General features: G+C 43.3%; 1 protein-coding gene across 1 annotated transcript in view; it reads left to right on the forward strand.

Moving 5' to 3' along the window:
• The window catches only part of MEP1A (meprin A subunit alpha), a 40148-nt gene extending 22226 nt beyond the window's left edge, over positions 1–17922 (forward strand). The window contains exons 6-13 of the mRNA XM_043593161.1: positions 1749–1924; positions 6469–6690; positions 7460–7609; positions 10376–10591; positions 11902–12375; positions 13107–13280; positions 13799–14099; positions 17117–17922. Of these exons, the coding sequence (XP_043449096.1) occupies positions 1749–1924; positions 6469–6690; positions 7460–7609; positions 10376–10591; positions 11902–12375; positions 13107–13280; positions 13799–14099; positions 17117–17273 (1870 nt within the window). The 3' untranslated portion in view covers positions 17274–17922. The remainder of the gene's footprint in view (positions 1–1748; positions 1925–6468; positions 6691–7459; positions 7610–10375; positions 10592–11901; positions 12376–13106; positions 13281–13798; positions 14100–17116) is intronic.
• The last annotated feature ends 362 nt before the right edge of the window (positions 17923–18284 follow it).

Raw genomic sequence — 18284 nt, forward strand, 5'->3', positions numbered from 1 at the left:
AACTCAATACATTTACAAAAGAGCATTGATTGTATTCTTAAAATTGGTGGATTTCATGGTATGTGAATTATACCTTAAAAAGTTGTTGGAAGATAATTAGGATCTATCTTTGAGTAGAAACCAAAGTCATTAGCATTTGAAGGTATATGATGTTAGCAATCTTGGTGACAACAATGGTGGGTAAGACATTGTGATTGTCATCAAAGAACTTCTAATCCATTGGTCACACTTAAAAGATGGGCCGGGGCACCTGGGTGGCTCAGTTGGTTGAACTTCAGACTTCAGCTCAGCTCTTGATCTCACAGGTTCGTGAGTTCAAGCCCCCATGTAGGGCTCTGCGCTGACAGCTCAGAGCCTGGAGCCTGCTTCAGATTCTGTGTTTTCCTCCCTCTGCCCCTCCCCTGCTCACACTCTGTCTCTCTCTCTCTCAGAAATGGATGAACATTAAGAAAAAATTTAAAGTATGAGCAGATCTCTTATTCTGTTGAGCACTGGTTAGAGTATAGATCCTGTTCCACAACTTAAAGCAGAGGAGACAATTCGTGGAAAGCTTCAGATTTGCTACTAGAGGCGGAAAGTTGGATTTATGAGGAAAGACAAAAAATAATTGGGAAAAAAAGGGGCAAGAGACTGCACCGTGATGAATTTAGAGAATCGGCCAGCAGTTGCTGAGTCTATTGCTTTCTGTGAGAAGTTATGGGTCCTTCTTGCCCTGAGTCTGTAGAATTAGAAGGCAGCCAGCCCTGTGCTTTCGTAGTGCTGCAGGTTGGCCGACAGCCAAAGAAGTAGACTCGTCTGATACCTGCTCATTATAGGAAATTTGGAAATTTCATTAAAGTACAAAGGAGAAAAATTTAAATCAACCACAGCCACTACCCAGAGACAACTTAATACTGTGGTACAAAGGCATTAGTGTTATACTGTGGAATGTCCTTTGAGTTTGTGGAGGTGAGAAAGAATGCCAACTTTTACTTTTTTCTACCTGGTGCATTATTAGGATTGATTTGCCTCTGAGTAGGTATCACACTGATCATCGACCATCACTTTTATTTTATTTTTTTAATTTTATTGATTTATTTTGAGAGAGAGAGAGAGAGAGAGAGAGAGAACAAGCATGACCATTGTGGAGGGGCAGTTGGGGGTGGGGGGAAGCAGAGAGAGAACCTCAAGCAGGCTCTGCATTGTCAACATGGAGCCCAATGCAGGGCTCGAACTCAGAAACCATGAGATCATGACCTGAGCTGAAATCAGGAGTTGGAAGCTTAACTGACTGAGCCACTCAGGGGCCACTGGACCACCACTTTCAAAGACTGTATGTTATTCCCTGTAGGGAATGTTGCTCAGTTAACTAGTCCCCTATTTTGAACTATTAGCTTATGAGAATGCCGGTAACAGTTCCTTTTTTTTTTTTTAATTTTTTTTTTCAACGTTTATCCATTTTTTGGGGGACAGAGAGAGACAGAGCATGAACAGGGGAGGGGCAGAGAGAGAGGGAGACACAGAATCGGAAACAGGCTCCAGGCTCTGAGCCATCAGCCCAGAGCCCGACGCGGGGCTCGAACTCACGGACCGCGAGATCGTGACCTGGCTGAAGTCGGACGCTTAACCGACTGCACCACCCAGGCGCCCCATCAGTTCCTTTTTTAAAATCAAACCTAACTTCCTTCAAATTTGTGTTCTGGAACCCCATGAATTACAGCCACTTGAGAGTTCTTTAGGAGAAAATCTCCCTCTCCTCTTCTTTAAAGGTGCTGGTCTGAGGTTGGCGATCAACACGTGGGACAGAACCTTTCCATTGGCCAGGGGTGTGACTATAAGGCCATCATTGAACATGAGATTCTCCACGCTTTGGGATTTTACCATGAGCAGTCAAGAACTGACCGGGATGACTATGTGAACATCTGGTGGGATGAAATTCTTCCAGGTGTGTACAGACCCAAGGGAGTTGGGTGGGATTTACCTTTATCGCTTGTTGGGACCAACCTTGGGACATCTAAGCCACACCGGTGTGCAGACAGAAGCTTCAGCTAGAGCACAGCGGAGGAAAAGTGTATTATTTGTTGGCCTATTCTGTGGGTGTTGCTCATCTGATCCTAACTGACCCCAGAGAAGGGCCTTAGGGAGTGATGTGTGTTGGCTAACTCAATGCCAACTGAAAGTTCATCGGAAGCTTTTGCTTTGTTTCGGTGTTTTTATTGAAAATCCATCTAGAATGCTATTGTCCTGTCATTGTAAATTGAATTAGGCTTCTGAGGATGTCATGGCCATTTTTCTGGGTGTGAAATCTCATGTAGGTCTAGGAGTCTGCATGAAGTTTAGCTGAACAAAAGACGACTCTAATATACACTCAAGAACTTCGCTGGTGCTTTGCCAAATCAATGATAGGTGTTTAAAAACAGACCAAAACAGGGGCGCCTGGGTGGCTCAGTCGGTTAAGCGGCCGACTTTGGCGCAGGTCATGATCTCGCGGTCCGTGAGTTCGAGCCCCGCGTCGGGCTCTGTGCTGACAGCTCGGAGCCTGGACCCTGTTTCAGATTCTGTGTCTCCCTCTCTCTCTGACCCTCCCCTGTTCATGCTCTGTCTCTCCCTGTCTCAAAAATAAGTAAAACATTAAAAAAAATTAAAAAAAAAACCCAAAACAACAACAAAAATGAATTCTTTCATCTGAAATTGTCTCCCTAATTGTGTTAACTCTGGCTGATGATCTGAGTTCTAGTTAGTCAAAATTTACTGGCCTTTCTTCCTCCTGTACCCCTCCTCCCCTTCCTTCTCCTCCTTCTTTCTTCCTAAATACCTCTCTCCTCCTGCCCCCAGCCACATTGTACAAGGGATAACACAGTCTTATTTCACTTATTGTTATGCAGGTATGTTATTCTAACAATTTCTGTGTTCTGTAGTTTCTTTAGACTTCCTCAGCATTACCTTTCCTGGTTGTTTGAGACAACTAAATGGTGCTCTTAGGTATATGAAAAACACTCTTTTATCAAACAGCTTCCCGATGTGCTGGGAAGAAAGCCAATACTGTGTTTCTGAAAACACCTAGTTTTTAATTAGGACTTAGTTCAGGAAGTGGGAAAACATCTTTTTTGGCAGCAATAGATTAATAAAACTTTCATGTATTAAAATGCCTTTACCATTACCAGTCGTGGTTTTCACAAAGCAAGTGATTGTCTTATAATTATCTGTTTTATTTAGATACCAGTTTCACATATGGGTTCATATACGGCAGTGCGTCTATAATGATTCGACTCTGAGGGACTTGTCAGAACCACGATTAACCCCCCCCACACACTTCCACCGATCCTACCACCCAACCACTGAGCTAAAGTAATATTTTTCTTCGCCCTTCAGTCCAATCTGGAGATATATTAGCAAGTATTCACCCGGACATGAAATAACATCAAATTTAATGCATTTGTCTCCTAGATGCAAGTGTGTTAGAACTGGGTCTGTGTAGGAGGGAAAGGAGAGTGGGGGTCATTGGTCCAGGGCACTGGTAGACTGCCTGTATTTGCCTCTAGGCTTGACTTTCTTACCTCCCAGTACATATACTTGGTTCTGCTGAACATTCAATAAGGATGCAGAGAACGTTCACATTTTTCAGTCTTGGAGAACACAACGGTTAGTGTTTTAATACCATTTTAGGCCAAATGATTTCTCTTTCTCAGAGGGAGCCAATGCATTTGACAGGGTAATTTTCAGACTGGCTCAGCTCTTGGCTGAACATGAATTACTCAACACATGTTGTTTATCTCCTCCTCCCTATATTTTCATATTCCATATATCTAAATTGCTCACCGTCTCTGGAGAACTGTTCTCAAATGAGACATCGAATTAATAAGACAGTAAGGGAGGGCACTATTATTGCTCAGGGTAATTTATAACTTTCGTTGCGTCTCATCTTTCGTAGATGACAATCTAATTGTTCAACCTAAGAAGATAGTATACTGGCAACATAGTTCTCTCCCCAAATCCGTCTCTGTCTCCGTCTCCGTCTCTTAAGCCAGAAGTGTGTTTTCTGGATCATTTCTCTCCCACCAAGGAAAGACCTCAATTTCTGAGGTCAAGCAGGATTCCGCAAACCACAGCTTGTAGGTCATATCCACTTGCTCTTGTAAATAAAGTTTTATGGCAACACAGCCATGCCCATTTATTCACCTATTTCCTATGGCTGCTTTTGTGCTACAATGACAGAGTTGAGTAGCTGTGACAGAGACCATATGGCTCCCAAAGTCAAAAATATTTTCAGCCCGACCCTTTACACAAGAGATTTGCTGACTGGCCTCTCTGGGGTACAAGATGGCTCCCTCTTCGAGGCTGTCAGCTGCGAGTTCCCTGAAGGCAGGACCTGGCCCATCCTACTCACTGCCAGGGGCCACCACCACTTAGCATAGCTCCTCAGATATAGATAGTAGGCACAGCAAAAATGTGTTGAATAAAATTTAAAAAATTACTCAAAACATTTATGTCGTGAAGCATTGTGAAAAGAATCCTTGAGTAGTAAAGAATGAAATGATCTATTCTAACCCGGTGATTTTAGTTAAAGTTAAGGAAAACCTATCCGGTGAATTTGAGAGTGCTTTTCTTAAGGTTTCATCACAAGTCACCAGGAGATCCCAGACCAAGCCTCAGTCCTCACACTGGCTGGATGTTCTTTCTAGTTCTATCCCTTAGGGTAGGACAACCTAGGGCCAAGTGCTCTGGAAGGAGTTACTTTCCCCTTCTGTTTGGCTCATTTGTTTCTTACGGTCCTGTGCCACCTTCGAAAATGCTTTGATCCCTTTCAGGTTAAGTCTCCATGAAATCCCATGAATTGGGAGGATGAAGCGTTGGTATTCTCATTTACAGTTAAAATCAAGTTTTGATCAGCAGGGTTCATGGCTTTTCCAAAAGCATTTAGAGACTCCCTCCAGCACTCGCTAGACCACTTCACGTTGTGCCACTCTTCTTCAATCCTAAATGCACCCACGTTGATGTCTTCGTAAGGTAGTTAAAAACAACGGGATGGGAAACTAGAAAAGGAGAAATACATGAAGACAGGAAGTCACGATTGGGGGAGTTATGAGCCTTCTCATTCAGTTTTCCTGCCACTCCCTAAGAAGGAAATTAAAAATCTGTGAACTTCTCATGATTGCTGCTGAAACAGTAAATTCCTGATGGCTAGATGGTCCAAAGATGGTCCAAAGGAACATCTGATTGGTTTTCTGATTCCAGCATTTCACTCTGCAATATATATTATCTTACTTGTGTTAATCTCATAAAAATATTTTCCTTTTCTATTTTGGACAGAAAGTCAATTTTGTGCTTCCTATTTTATTTTTCTGTCCATGAGGCCATTTCTGGAAAAGGATGTGAGCCTTGATTGACAGGATGCCCCTTTCTTGGCATCTACTGGCCTTTCCTTCTGCCCCTTGAATTGACTTTCTAACCTATGAAATTGCTGACCAGGTACAGCTTTTGGTGGATGAGGTACTTGCTTATTAGCAAGATGTATCAATCCTGAATATTTTTCTGAATTCACAAATTTCCTTTTCCTGCCGTTTGGAACACCTGCCTCTGCTTTAATGTTTTATCTTCTCTTTCTTAAAAGCTTATACGTATACACATACACACACACACACACACACATTTATTTATTCATTTATTTGTGAAATGAATCTTTGATGTAAATGTATACAAATATTTAATAAATTGTATGCAAATTTATAAATTAATTATAACATGTGTTTTTATATTTATTTTTAAATACACTTTTAATTTTTATAAGTGGACATACTATTATATCATATATTAATGTAATTAAAATATGATTTGTTAGGGGCACCTGGGTGGCTCAGTCAGTTAAGTGTCTGACTTTTTTTTTTAACATTTATTTATTTTTGAGAGACAGAGTGAGACAGAGCACGAGTTGGGGGGGCGCAGAGAAAGAAGAAGAGAGAATCAAGCAAGATCTCAACTCAGGTCTTGATCTTAGGGTCGTGATATTCAGGGCTGTGTTGGGCTCCACTCTGGGCATGAAGCCTACTTAAAAAAAATTATTTGTTGCTATTAATTAATAATATGTATTGCGGGGCGCCTGGGTGGCACAGTCGGTTAAGCGTCCGACTTCAGCCAGGTCACGATCTCGCGGTCCGGGAGTTCGAGCCCCGCGTCAGGCTCTGGGCTGACGGCTCAGAGCCTAGAGCCTGTTTCCGATTCTGTGTCTCCCTCTCTCTCTGCCCCTCCCCGTTCATGCTCTGTCTCTCTCTGTCCCAAAAATAGATAAACGTTGAAAAAAAAATTAAAAAAAAAATAATATGTATTGATATTGTGTACATTATGCTAGTATAAAATATGTTAAGTATATATATATATTTAAATCAAATGTTCATTTTTTCTTTGTGGTCTCTGCTTAAGTATCTAGTCAAAGGGGGCACGACAGGGGAAACGATATAACTAAAAAGGACCCATCGATGCTCTCTCTGATAGGTTTTGAGCACAACTTTAACACCTATGATGACAGCTTCATCACAGACCTCAACACGCCCTATGACTACGAGTCTTTGATGCACTACGAGCCTTTCTCATTTAACAAGAATGAAAGCGCTCCTACCATCACGGCCAAGATCCCTGAGTTTAACACCATCATTGGGCAGCGCCTGGACTTCAGTGCCACTGATTTGGAGAGGCTGAACCGAATGTATAATTGCAGTGAGTACTGCTGGGTCTGAGAAGTAGGTAATCGAACCTCAACAGGGTTTCCTCTGCTCCCCCAGTTTCCCCTATATTTCCCTTCACTATTCTTTCCTGTTCTAGTGAAGGACAGTGGACAAGCCACATAACCTTAACTTATCGCTAGATTAGAAAAAATGGTAACACCTGCCTCACAGGATGGTTATGAACATCAATTACGTGGTTGTGTTTTGCAAAGTAAAAGTATTGGACCAATGATGTAAGAAGCTGTAATTGTCCAGCTTCTTTAGCATCCTTTTGAATGGTGCATCATTCTGTAAATCTCAAGATAGGGGACAAGCTTGGAAGTATTTTTTATCCTGCAAAATTCTTTACCCAGAGTAGTTGTTCTAGAGCAATCTACTGCTCAGAGATGGGATGTTTTTTAAAATGACTCTACTAGTCTTGAGAGACACATTCTTTAATTCTGTCCAATATGTATGTACAGAAGACTTACTACATACAAAGATCTACTAGGTACCTCCTTCTTGATCTAAAGGAGTTCTTGGTTGGCATTTATAGCAAAGCATGATGACAGGTCTTTTTATCATTTGACTCTGTGAGGTGGGTAGGGCTGCATCTATGTTGGATGTCCTAAGATGTAATAGAGGACAGCAGAATTTGCATTTGAGAAAAGTCAAGAAAGTGTGCTGTATCTGAACAATGAGGTCTTTTTAGCACAAGACATCAGGCATTTGAAATAAGAGGACTTAAACTTTAAACCAGGTGACAAAAATATCATTTGCAGCCACAACTCACACCCTTTTGGACCACTGTGCTTTTGAGAAGGCAAACATCTGTGGGATGATTCAGGGGACCAGAGATGATGCTGACTGGGTCCATGAGGACAGTTCGCAGCCTGGACAAGTGGACCACACCTTGGTGGGACAATGCACGGGTGAGTGAGGGCAGAAAGTAGGAACTCTGCAGTGGTTCACCAGGTTCAGTCAGGGAATGGCAGCTTACATGTTTTGTCTCAATTGCAATGTTAGTTATCCAACATGGAAATCTGAACAAGCACAAAGAACATTTCTCGTATCTTATTAGCTCAACAAAAAGCATGCAGGTTCTGGGTATGCAACAGAAAGATGCATTTAGGTCATGACAAAACTAATACAGACATGTGGTTGCTAATACATGATTTTGTAAATAAAGGTCATGTCTCTAGAACAGTGCCCTCCAATTGAACTATAATACAAGTCACATACATAATGTGAAATTTTCTAGTAGCTACATAAAAAAGAAACAAGAGAAATTGTCTCTAGCTACACATTTTATTGAACCCGATCTATTCAAAATATTGGCATTTTGACATGCTATCAATATTAAAGTTATTAATAAGCTACTCCACACTTTTGTACTAGGTATTTAAAATCTGGTGTGTATTTTACCCTTGTAGCACATCTCAGTCCGGATTGGTCACAATTCAAGTGCTCAATTTACCACGTTTGGTAGCCGCCATATTGGATGGCACAGCTTCAGATCGTTCTTAGGTGTGTTTTGTACAGTGAAAAATTCATAAAGTCAGATGGGCCCGGACAGGAAATCTGGCCCCACCACTTGCTAATTGTAACCACAGAAAGTTGTTTTTGTGGGTGCCTTTTTTTTTTTAAGTCTTCGCTTTTGTCATACTCTCTGAGCATTCCAGGATTTTGACACTTAAACATGAAGATGGAAGGAAATAATGCATACAAATCCTCTGGCTGCAGACCAGCAGCTGCCCTCTCTATTTTTTTTTCTATCTTCCCTTTCTGTCCAGAGGTTCCATTCATTTTTTTTATTTCTACTTTAGCAGCTTTTTATTTAGTGCCTGTCTTAGAAAAACATCTCAACCCTATAGATTATAGTCAGTTTCTAAAGACTAAACTGTTACTGCCTGTGGGAGTTGGTTATATTTCCTTCACAGAAGGGACCCGACTTGTCACCCAGTTGCCAGGCCACTGGGCTCAGAGGTTGTAAACAATTGTCACTCTCCCTCCAGCCTCGGCAAAGGGTGAAAGTCTCTGTCACACATCATATTACTAAACACATAATCTCAAGTGTCCAAAGGGTGATCTAAGTCTGAAGTTCCCTCTAAATTCCCATCAGAGCTTCCCACCCACTCTCTCCCGTGGGCTGGCTGACAGGCCAATGTACAGTTTCAGGCTAAACAGAAGGGTGACCTTCATGTGAGAGGTCCCAGTACCCTAACAGGAACAACGTCCCAGCACCTTAATAGGAAAGGAAAGAAGAAATATCTAAAAGGTTTTATCAGGTTAGCTTGACAAGCCATTATGCAACTTCCACGGGGGACATTTAATGGGTGTGTGTTCCCTCTGCTAGAGGGCAATGGTGGTGGTAAGGTAGATGTATAGACTCAAAGAGCACAAAGGATCCCTTGGGATAGAAGCCACCTCCCATCTGAAACCAGGAGAGATGAATGGGCACCTTCTAGTTAGTGGCAGAGCATGGGCAAGAATTCAGGTGCCCCGATTCCCAAGTCTGAGTTATTGGACTTTCATTTCCTACCCTTCAGTGCACCTGGGTGAAATTCCTCAGCAAGGACCACCTGGAGACCCTCTTAGCCATGCGACCTCTTGTATTTGACCCAAGCACTCAGTAATTCAGAACGCAGACAATTCAGGCTAGTAAGTTCAAGTACTCGGAAGAACATGCAAGAAAATATCATGTTTCCCGATATAACATTAAAGCCATTATGATATCGTTAAGCTTTGTATATTTAACCACTGATGCTTGCTGCCATTGGGGAAGGTACAGTGCCCCATGTATGACGCTGGATGAAGCAGAGAGTCATATTGCCAAAGTACCTAGAACTGTACTAGAAGCTCACTTCGTTTGTACTTTGTGAGATATTTTGAGTGGGATGTTTGGTAAGAAGTTGAACGCTGTGATACAGCTTGAAGGACTTCTTTATATGCAAGAATTGTTCTTTGTGGTTGACTTTGACGTGCTGATTTTCCATATGACATATTCCTTGAGCTGCCTGCTTCTTTTGGGGGAGAGAGTTCTGAGGTTTAGGAGTTGGACAAATCCCAGCCTGGTTACAAATACAGACATTTTGCACCCTCCTTTTCAGTGTTCTTTCGAAGCTTTCCTTACAGGCAGGAGAAATCTTCAACTAGTCCCCTTAATATGCCTCGAATGCCCCTTCTTAAGGCACAGTAAGTGTGATTCTTTACCATCAATAATACATCCAATTGCAGGCTAGAAACAGGTGAGACTGAATCTTTATTATCATAAATATTTAAATTCCAGTTTCCAAATATGGGGAGCGCACAGTTTGTTATACAACCAGGAAGTCAGCTTTTTTCCTTGGAATGAATCTCTAATTCAAACAAGAAAGCCAATGGGGAGGATAGAATTCATCTCAGAGATGAATTTGCTTGAAGCCCATGTCTCCTTAAGTCAGAAGTATACATTTCACAAGCCTGGGGACAAAGGCATCAGAAGAGGCACTGGGGCGCTGGGGCTTTAGCTGGGGAGTCAGTTCATGGAGACACAAAGGAGACTTACTGACAAGCCATCTTTGTTCATTTTCCCCAGTAGAGTTCTCGCTTGTGTTGCCTGGATAATGGCCATTGTTCACTATTTCACTTGGCTGGCATCCAGGGCCCCCTGGGCTGTGGGCAGCTGGAGATGGGTCATTGGGGTGCTCTCGCCACAGGTGCCGGCTACTTCATGCACTTCAGCACCAGACTGGGGGTGGCAGAAGAGGCAGCCCTGCTGGAGTCACGGATTCTTTACCCAAAGAGGAAGCAGCAGTGCCTGCAATTTTTCTATAAAATGACAGGAAGCCCTTCAGATCGGCTCGTCATCTGGGTCAAGAGGGATGACAGCACGGGCAACGTTCGCAAGCTGGTCAAGGTGCAGACCTTCCAAGGTACCTAGAGACATTCATGCAGGGGCTGATTTGGCTTAAATCTGGGATCCTGCTCCTTCTTCCCCTTTCCCTTCCCCTTCTGTTGCTCCCTTCCCCCCCCTCTTTGTTCCTTCTCCTCTTCTTTCTCCTCTCCTTCTTCTTCCTCCCTTTTCCTGCATTCCCCCCCCCCCACCCCCACTCCTGCTCTTCTAAGAGCCCAGCATAATGTCTGGTATGTTTTAACCCCTCGGTGAATATTTTAACCACTCAGAAGTCAGAAATAGCATCAAAAATTTAAGTGAGGCTGAAATACACTTTTGCAAGAGGTCCTAGACCCTCAAGATCCTTTCTGGTTTCTTACGCTGTCCAGCCCAGGACCCCATGTTCTAGAATGACCTCACTTCTTACTCAGTTCTTTATTCAGAATTATTACTTCCCATTCAGTCTCAGGAAAAAAGCAAATAGACCTAGTTTTCACTAGAATGTGAATATCTGGATAGTAGCAACCCTGATTGTATTATTTGCTTCCTGAAAGAGGATGGATCCCCTAGTTGGTGGAATTTCAGATAATATGGAAAACAGAAACAATTAGGTGTTAGTGGGTGAGTCGGTTCTGCATAGGGGAGATCCAGCTTGTCCTGTATGTGAGCATTTAATGTAGAGTCTGTCATATATCTCTCTAGCATCAAGTCATAGGTTGGACCATATGAAGTTGCCATTATTTGACTTTGAGTTTACAAAATGATTGTTTTATATGGTTCAGACTAATATTTAGGTATTCAGTGCAAACATTAGGGGCTGGGGTGCATTTATGCCATGAAACCCATGGGGGAACACAGAACCTATGGAATTTAATAATAATGGAAAACAAATTCTGGTTAAGATTTGAATATGAGGGGTGTCTGGGTGGCTCAGTTGGTTAAGCATCTGACTTTGGCTCAGGTCATGATCTCGCCATTTGTGGGTTCAAGCCCTGTGTCGGGCTCTGTGCTGACAGTGTGGAGCCTGCCTGGAATTCTCTCTCTCTCCCTCTCTCTCTGCCTTTGCACTCTCTCTCTCTCTTTCTCTCAAAAATAAATAAACTTAAAAAAAGATTTGAATATGCATGTGAAAATAAATTATAGTGTATCTTTTTACAGTTATTTTCCTTCAGTAGGTATGTGACTTTGGAGAAGTTCCTTAACCAGTTTATAACAGTATCTACCCCATAGGGATGCTATGAGGATTACATTAGATAATTCATATAAATCTCTTGGCCTGGTACCAGATTCATGGTCCGTGCTCAATAAATGTTGGCCACAGTTGTCACCAACCTTATTCTCTGTCCTTAGGAGATTTGGACCAAAATTGGAAAATTGCCCATGTGACACTTAGAGAAGAAACGAAGTTTCGCTACCTTTTCCAGGGCTCCAAAGGTGACCCCCAGAACTCAAATGGGGGAATTTACCTAGATGATATCACCCTGACGGAAACCCCATGCCCCACAGGCGTTTGGACAGTACGGAATTTCTCGCAGGTCCTTCAGAGCACAGTTAAAGGGGACAAGCTCCTGAGTCCTCGATTCTACAATTCAGAGGGATATGGTTTTGGGTTGACTTTGTACCCTCATGGCAGAGCAAGCTACAGTCCATCTGGCTACTTAGGAGTTGCTTTTCACCTGTGCAGTGGGGAGAATGATGCTATCCTGGAGTGGCCAGTGGAAAACAGACAGGTGATAATGACAATACTCGACCAGGAACCCGATGCCAGGAATAGAATGTCCTCAAGCATGGTGTTCACTACCTCTAAGTCCCATACATCTTCAGGTAGGTGCTCTAAGATCTGCCACTCGACCCAAAAGGGCCAACAGATGTGGTTCCCATCTGTGTACAAGAGATTAACACCTCCTCTCACATTTCCTCTTCGGGTGTATCAACAGCATAGTCATGTGGGAATAGTCAGCTGAAAATTTTCAATGTCGTTGCATCTCCCTTCTCTTTTCAGAATTTACTCTTCAAGCATTTATTAAGGACTTGCACTGGGCCAAACTCAGTGCCCTGTACCCAGCATAGAAGCAAATCAGGCAGTTCCTGCTTCGTCTAACTCAGTCTAAATGAGAGGACAGAAACTGCTAATCATTTATCAAATACTCAGAATTTCCTAGCCTCTGTGCCGAACTAATGCACTGACTCCTAGAATATTAGTGATCGTCAACATGTCAATGAAACAAGCTTGTATCAATAAAGAAATGCACAGACTTTTTCATTTTCAAATGAAGAACCTTAAGCCTTAAAAGGAAGAGGCTATCGCCATCCTGTCTTTCCCTCTTCCCTGAGGAAGTGACCTAGTAATGGACAAATGACCATTCAGAGCTCTGGTTCTCTGCCCCTCCCCCTTCCCAATTCCGAGTTTTGATTCTCCTGGAAAGCATAAATAATCTGGTTTTTTCCAACTTGTTTTTTTTTTTTCTAAGAAAGCTCTATATACTCATTAAAGACAAGTTGGAGAGTGAAGTATAAAGAGGTAATGTGATGTTATGTTACCTATAACTTTGCAGCCATAAATGCCTCCGTCATCTGGGACAGGCCGTCGATTGTGGGATCCTATCATAAGGACTGTGATTGTTTTAGAAGCATCGACTGGGGCTGGAGTAATTTTCTCTCCCACGAAATGCTAAAAAGGAAGAGTTTCCTTAAAAATGACGACCTTATACTTTTTGTGGACTTTGAAGGTACTTTTCCTGATTTTCCTGAATAACTAAGCCTATGTTCTGGGGCTTCTACTGATTTTACAGCGATTTTTAAGCATCTCATGGGCGATAGGGATTGTTTTGAGGACCAGGTTAAGAAAAAAAAAAAAAAAGATGTGCTCTAGGAGAGCTATTGCTCAAGGACTCTCATCTTTATTTTGACAGTCCTTGGGAGAAACTAAAACTTCAGTGTCATCTTTTTTTGATAATTTATCAAATATGACAGCTTGTTGACCTCAATTTAGTTTGGGTCGGTGTATCTATGCTAGCTTGGTGCTTCTTTTTCAAGCTGGATAAATAAAAATGTGATTGCATTAGTTTGAAAAGAAAAACAGCTAGCATGCGAATCAGCCGGATTCAAAGCCACCTCTCCATGGCACTGAAGGTGATGTCCACGAGGGATAGGGGTGGCCCAGGGAACTTTCTCCAGAAGTGGAAGTTAATTGTAGTCAGATATTAAGTATAGATGTTCCTCACCACCCTTTGTCTAATTCCTCAAGATATAACACACCTTCTCCAGACTGAAGTTCAAATTGAAGACACAAGGCTGATTCCCCAAGGCCTCGTTCTCCAGGGCCGGGAGCAGCAGACCTCAGAAGAAGGCACAGGAAAGGGCTTGTTAGAGAAAGCCCTACCCAGCAACCTGGACCAGGGGCAGCCCAGCCGACCGAAGCGGTCAGTGGAGAACACAGGCCCCTTGGAAGACCACAATTGGCCCCAGTACTTCAGAGACCCATGTGACCCGAACCCTTGCCAAAATGAAGGCATCTGTGTGAACGTGAAGGGGATGGCGAGCTGCAGGTAGGCTCCCTGGCCATGTTGGGGCGGTGGGGAGGCAGGCAGGCAGTGGGTCAGCAGAGGTGAGCCCAACATTTGCTTCCCCCTGGTAAAACGTTAGGACAATGACTACATCAGATGGTCAACTGGACGTGTCAGTCCCTGACTCCACAAAGCTGTGCTCTGAATCAGTGGGCCTGTGCTGTTGGGGCACAGAAGGGGTCCTGCCAGGGCAAAGGGGTCCCACATCTCCTATCTCTTGACGTTTATCCCTTCCCCTGCTCTGGGATGTGATCAACAGGGTCTTGAATGTTGTGATTTTGAACTCCACTGCAGCGCTCACAAAAGTTCCAGGGACTTTCTACTCCATGACCTGCCTCAGTGGGACTTAGGGCCAAGCTTATGTTTACTGACTGCCAATGTTGTTCATTATGATTTCTGTTGTCTGTTCTGTTGTACTATTTTTATAGCTATGTTTTTAATAATAGTAATAAGGACATCTGATATTTTTCGACTGCTTGCTCTGGGTCTTGGGGTCTCCTGAGTAGTGAACATGCATGCTCTAAATTATTTGTCACATCCACCCTGGGACATAAGGACCCCCCTTATCCCCATTTGGTGCTTAAGGGAGCTGAAGTTTAGAGAGGTTAAATAATTTGTCTAAAATTACCCAGACATCAAATACTGAAGCTGAGACTTGCATCCAGGTCTGTCTCTAGGCACAGTTCGCTGTATTTAATTGTTCTTTTTATAATGTTTGTTGTTTGCATAAAATACTTCATGAGAGGATATACGTGAGGACAGAAGCATCGATTTCATCTGGCGGGATAGTAGCAGAGGTAGCGACCAGTCTGCTCGGCTCAAAATACCTACGTTTCTTCGGAGTTCTTTTCAATCTCCACTTTGTTTCTTCTTCTGTAAACTCTTAGTTTGAAATAATTTTAGATTTACAGGTACATTGCGAAAATACTGCAGAGCTCCCCATTCCCTAATGTTCACATCTTACCTAACCACAGTACAATCAACAAAGCCAAGAAATGAACATTAATGCAACAAAATAGTGTTAACAATAGCATTACACCAAACTACAGACCTTATTCAGATCTCTCCAGTCTTTTCACCAATGTCCTTTTTTGTTCCAGGATCCGGCGTAGGGCCCCACAACATATTTCGTTTCCCGTGTCCTTAAGCCTCCTTCAATCTAGGACAATCCCCCAGTCTTTCCTTCCCTTTCACTACTTTGACAACTTGGAAGAGTACTGGTCAACTATTTTGTAAATTGTTCCTCAATTTGCATGTATCTAATGTTTTGTCATGAGTAGGTTGAGGTTGTACATTTTTGGCAAGAGTCGGGACACCTGATGCCAATGGGCGTTATGACTGGTGCTTCTAACCTTGATCATGTGGCCAAGGGGTGTCCGTTCCTTACTCTGTTGCTAATATATGTCTTGGGAGAGACATTCAGAGATCATGCAGCATCCTGCTTTCCTAAATTCCTCATCCACTGATGTCAGTGCCCCTCGGTGACACCGCAGCAACAATACCTCTGCAATATTCCAACGGTGATTTCCCATTCCCCCCAATCCCTCCGCATGCATTAAGTGACATTCTTCTGTAAAGAATAACTGTCCACTCCTCACCATTCATTTATTCGTGCCATTACTTATTTCTATCGCTAGGGACACACAAATGTTGATTTTATCCTATGGGCTATAGTTCCACAATGCCAGTATTTCTTATATTGCTCACATTGTCCCAGCCTTGGCCTTTGGGAGTCCTTCCAGACTGGCTCCTGTGTCCTTTTTGCACACACTCATTTTTCCATGAACACAATTTTACCTTCTGGCACCACAGGATACTCCAGGCTTATCTTTTATTTTCCCTGTCCCAGCCCTGGAACGAACTGCTTTTCCAAAGAGCCCTGGTTCCTTTTATTGGAGAATGTCCTCCTTGTAGAGTGCTCCACAGCCATGGGTCTGCACTGCTTAGCTGATAGGTCCTTGGATGCCAGATTTCCATATTTCCCAACTGGCTTCCTCCTCAGAGCAAGGACAGCCAGTGGTTTCCACTTGTGTGTCACCCTCTGCTAAACCCAATGATTCCTTTTCCACAAACCTACAGCTTGTGGTATAAGCTCCTCTAAGGTAATGCGAGGGAATTAATTAAACTGTATTTGGAGGGGACTGGGCCAGAAAAAAGATTGAATGAACTTGCTGTTATGCACTGATTTGTAAGAAGCCGACGTCTAGTTTGGAGGAAGATAAAATAGTTCCGGCGTTAGTAAGAGCAGTCTGTGACTTCTGATTGTCACATTCCACTCTGTGATTAGACTTAGTGGTGAGGAGATTGTTTGAAACAAAGGCTAGAATGGCTGCCATGGAAAGGATGAAACATCCCCCTCAATGCCCTGCTTCTGAGGTTAGTTGATCTCTGTACCAAATGACATTAAAAAACAAACCAGCAAACCCAGGGGGTGGCCATTGTGTGCCTACTGCGTACCAAACATGACAATAAGCACAGCGTGCTCACAATCTGGCATATTTCAGGGCAGCCTGGGATACAGGTGACAGGATGCTCATGTTACAGCAAAATTCAAATTGACATTGTTGGAAGATCTTGGGCTCCCACCAAAGCACTGAGCCAGACTCTTTCTGGAGAATTTCCCCTGTAGCTTATAGTCCGAGCCAGCGTGGACAGCGTATTCTTCAAGTACCCCAAACCTTCCTCCTAAGCCTTGCACGTGGTGGCCAAGAGTCCCAGGTCTGGAGACGGACCTCCGGAAATTAGGCTTTTAAGTGTGAAACACTAACCGTGTGACCTTGAGCAAGTGACTTAACCTTTCCTGCAAGGACAGGATAATAAGAATAAGGATAATAAGATAATAAGGATAATAAGAAGGACCTGGGAATAACTACCACCTCCTAGGGCTGTTACAAGGTTGTATCGACTCATGCAAAGCCTGGAACGGGGCCAGGCACGCAGAGCCGCTCCGCCGGAGGCTCGGGTGGCTCCCACACTCCTCCTGTGTCCTGTTCCCCTAGGTGCGTCTCCAGCCAAGCCTTCTTCTACACGGGGGACCGCTGTCAGGCCATGCAGGTGCACGGCAGCCTCCTGGGCCTGATGATCGGAGGCACAGCCGGCGTACTCTTCTTGACCTTCACCATCATCAACATCCTGTCTCAGAAGCCAAGGCAGTGACACGCCTGCTGACAGCAGCCAGATCACAGAAGCACCTTTGCTACTTCAGACCTTCCTTTCTGGGCCTCAGCACAGTTTGGGGCAATTTTTAGCAGCCTTGCTTTGAATAGGCCTCCAGCCTCCGGTGTGGCCATAATGGTTCTTCTGCCCCTGATTCCCACATGGTTCTGTGACCCTACTGTGTGCTCCGAAAGGATCTAGCGTGTCCTGGGACAGCATCCACGACACTTCAGTGCGAATCACTTATTTAATTGGCTCTCTTTCCCGTAGACTGTAAGCTCCATGTGGGCAGGCCCTCATTTATCACGTTAGCTCCAATGCCTGGGGGCACACCTGGCTGGCACATCATGAGGACTCAGTAAATACGAATGAATGAAATACTAATGAATGAAGAGCTAAGTTATAGAAACTCTCACTCCTACTGCAGATAAAATAGATACAGTGATACTTGTATGTCATTTATATTAAAATCAAATACTTATTTTTCATCAGACACCATAGTACTCAATACACAATAGTACATCAGACACAATAGTGTCGTGGGTGAGAGGAACATTCCTCTTTGCAGCAGGCTTAATGGCATTTGCTTTCTTCCTCCTCTGATTCTAAAAAGAGGCCTTTAATAAATTCAATAAATATTGACTCGGTACCTTCTGTGTGTCCAACATTGCATGTAAATTTGTGTGTGTGTGTGTGCGTGTGTGTGTGTGTGTGGGTGGGTGTGTGGAGAGGGAGGGTTGTCCAAAGCTCCCTCAGATCTGTTTAAGTTTAAAGTATATTTTATCTACTGTTCATGTATAAAATTACTATATTAATAAACAGAAAGCATCTGGTAGAAGAAAGTTAAAATTTTTTTAATGTTGATTTATTTTAGAGACCGAAGAGGGAGAGAGAGAGGCTGAGTGAACAGGGAGGAGCAGAGAGAGAGAGGGAGACATAGAATCCAAAGCAGGCTCCAGGCTCCAAGCTGTCAGCACAGAGCCTGACGTGGGGCTCGAGCTCACAAACCAC

Source organism: Prionailurus bengalensis, chromosome B2, assembly GCF_016509475.1.
Source record: "Prionailurus bengalensis isolate Pbe53 chromosome B2, Fcat_Pben_1.1_paternal_pri, whole genome shotgun sequence".
Lineage (NCBI taxonomy): Eukaryota > Metazoa > Chordata > Mammalia > Carnivora > Felidae > Prionailurus > Prionailurus bengalensis.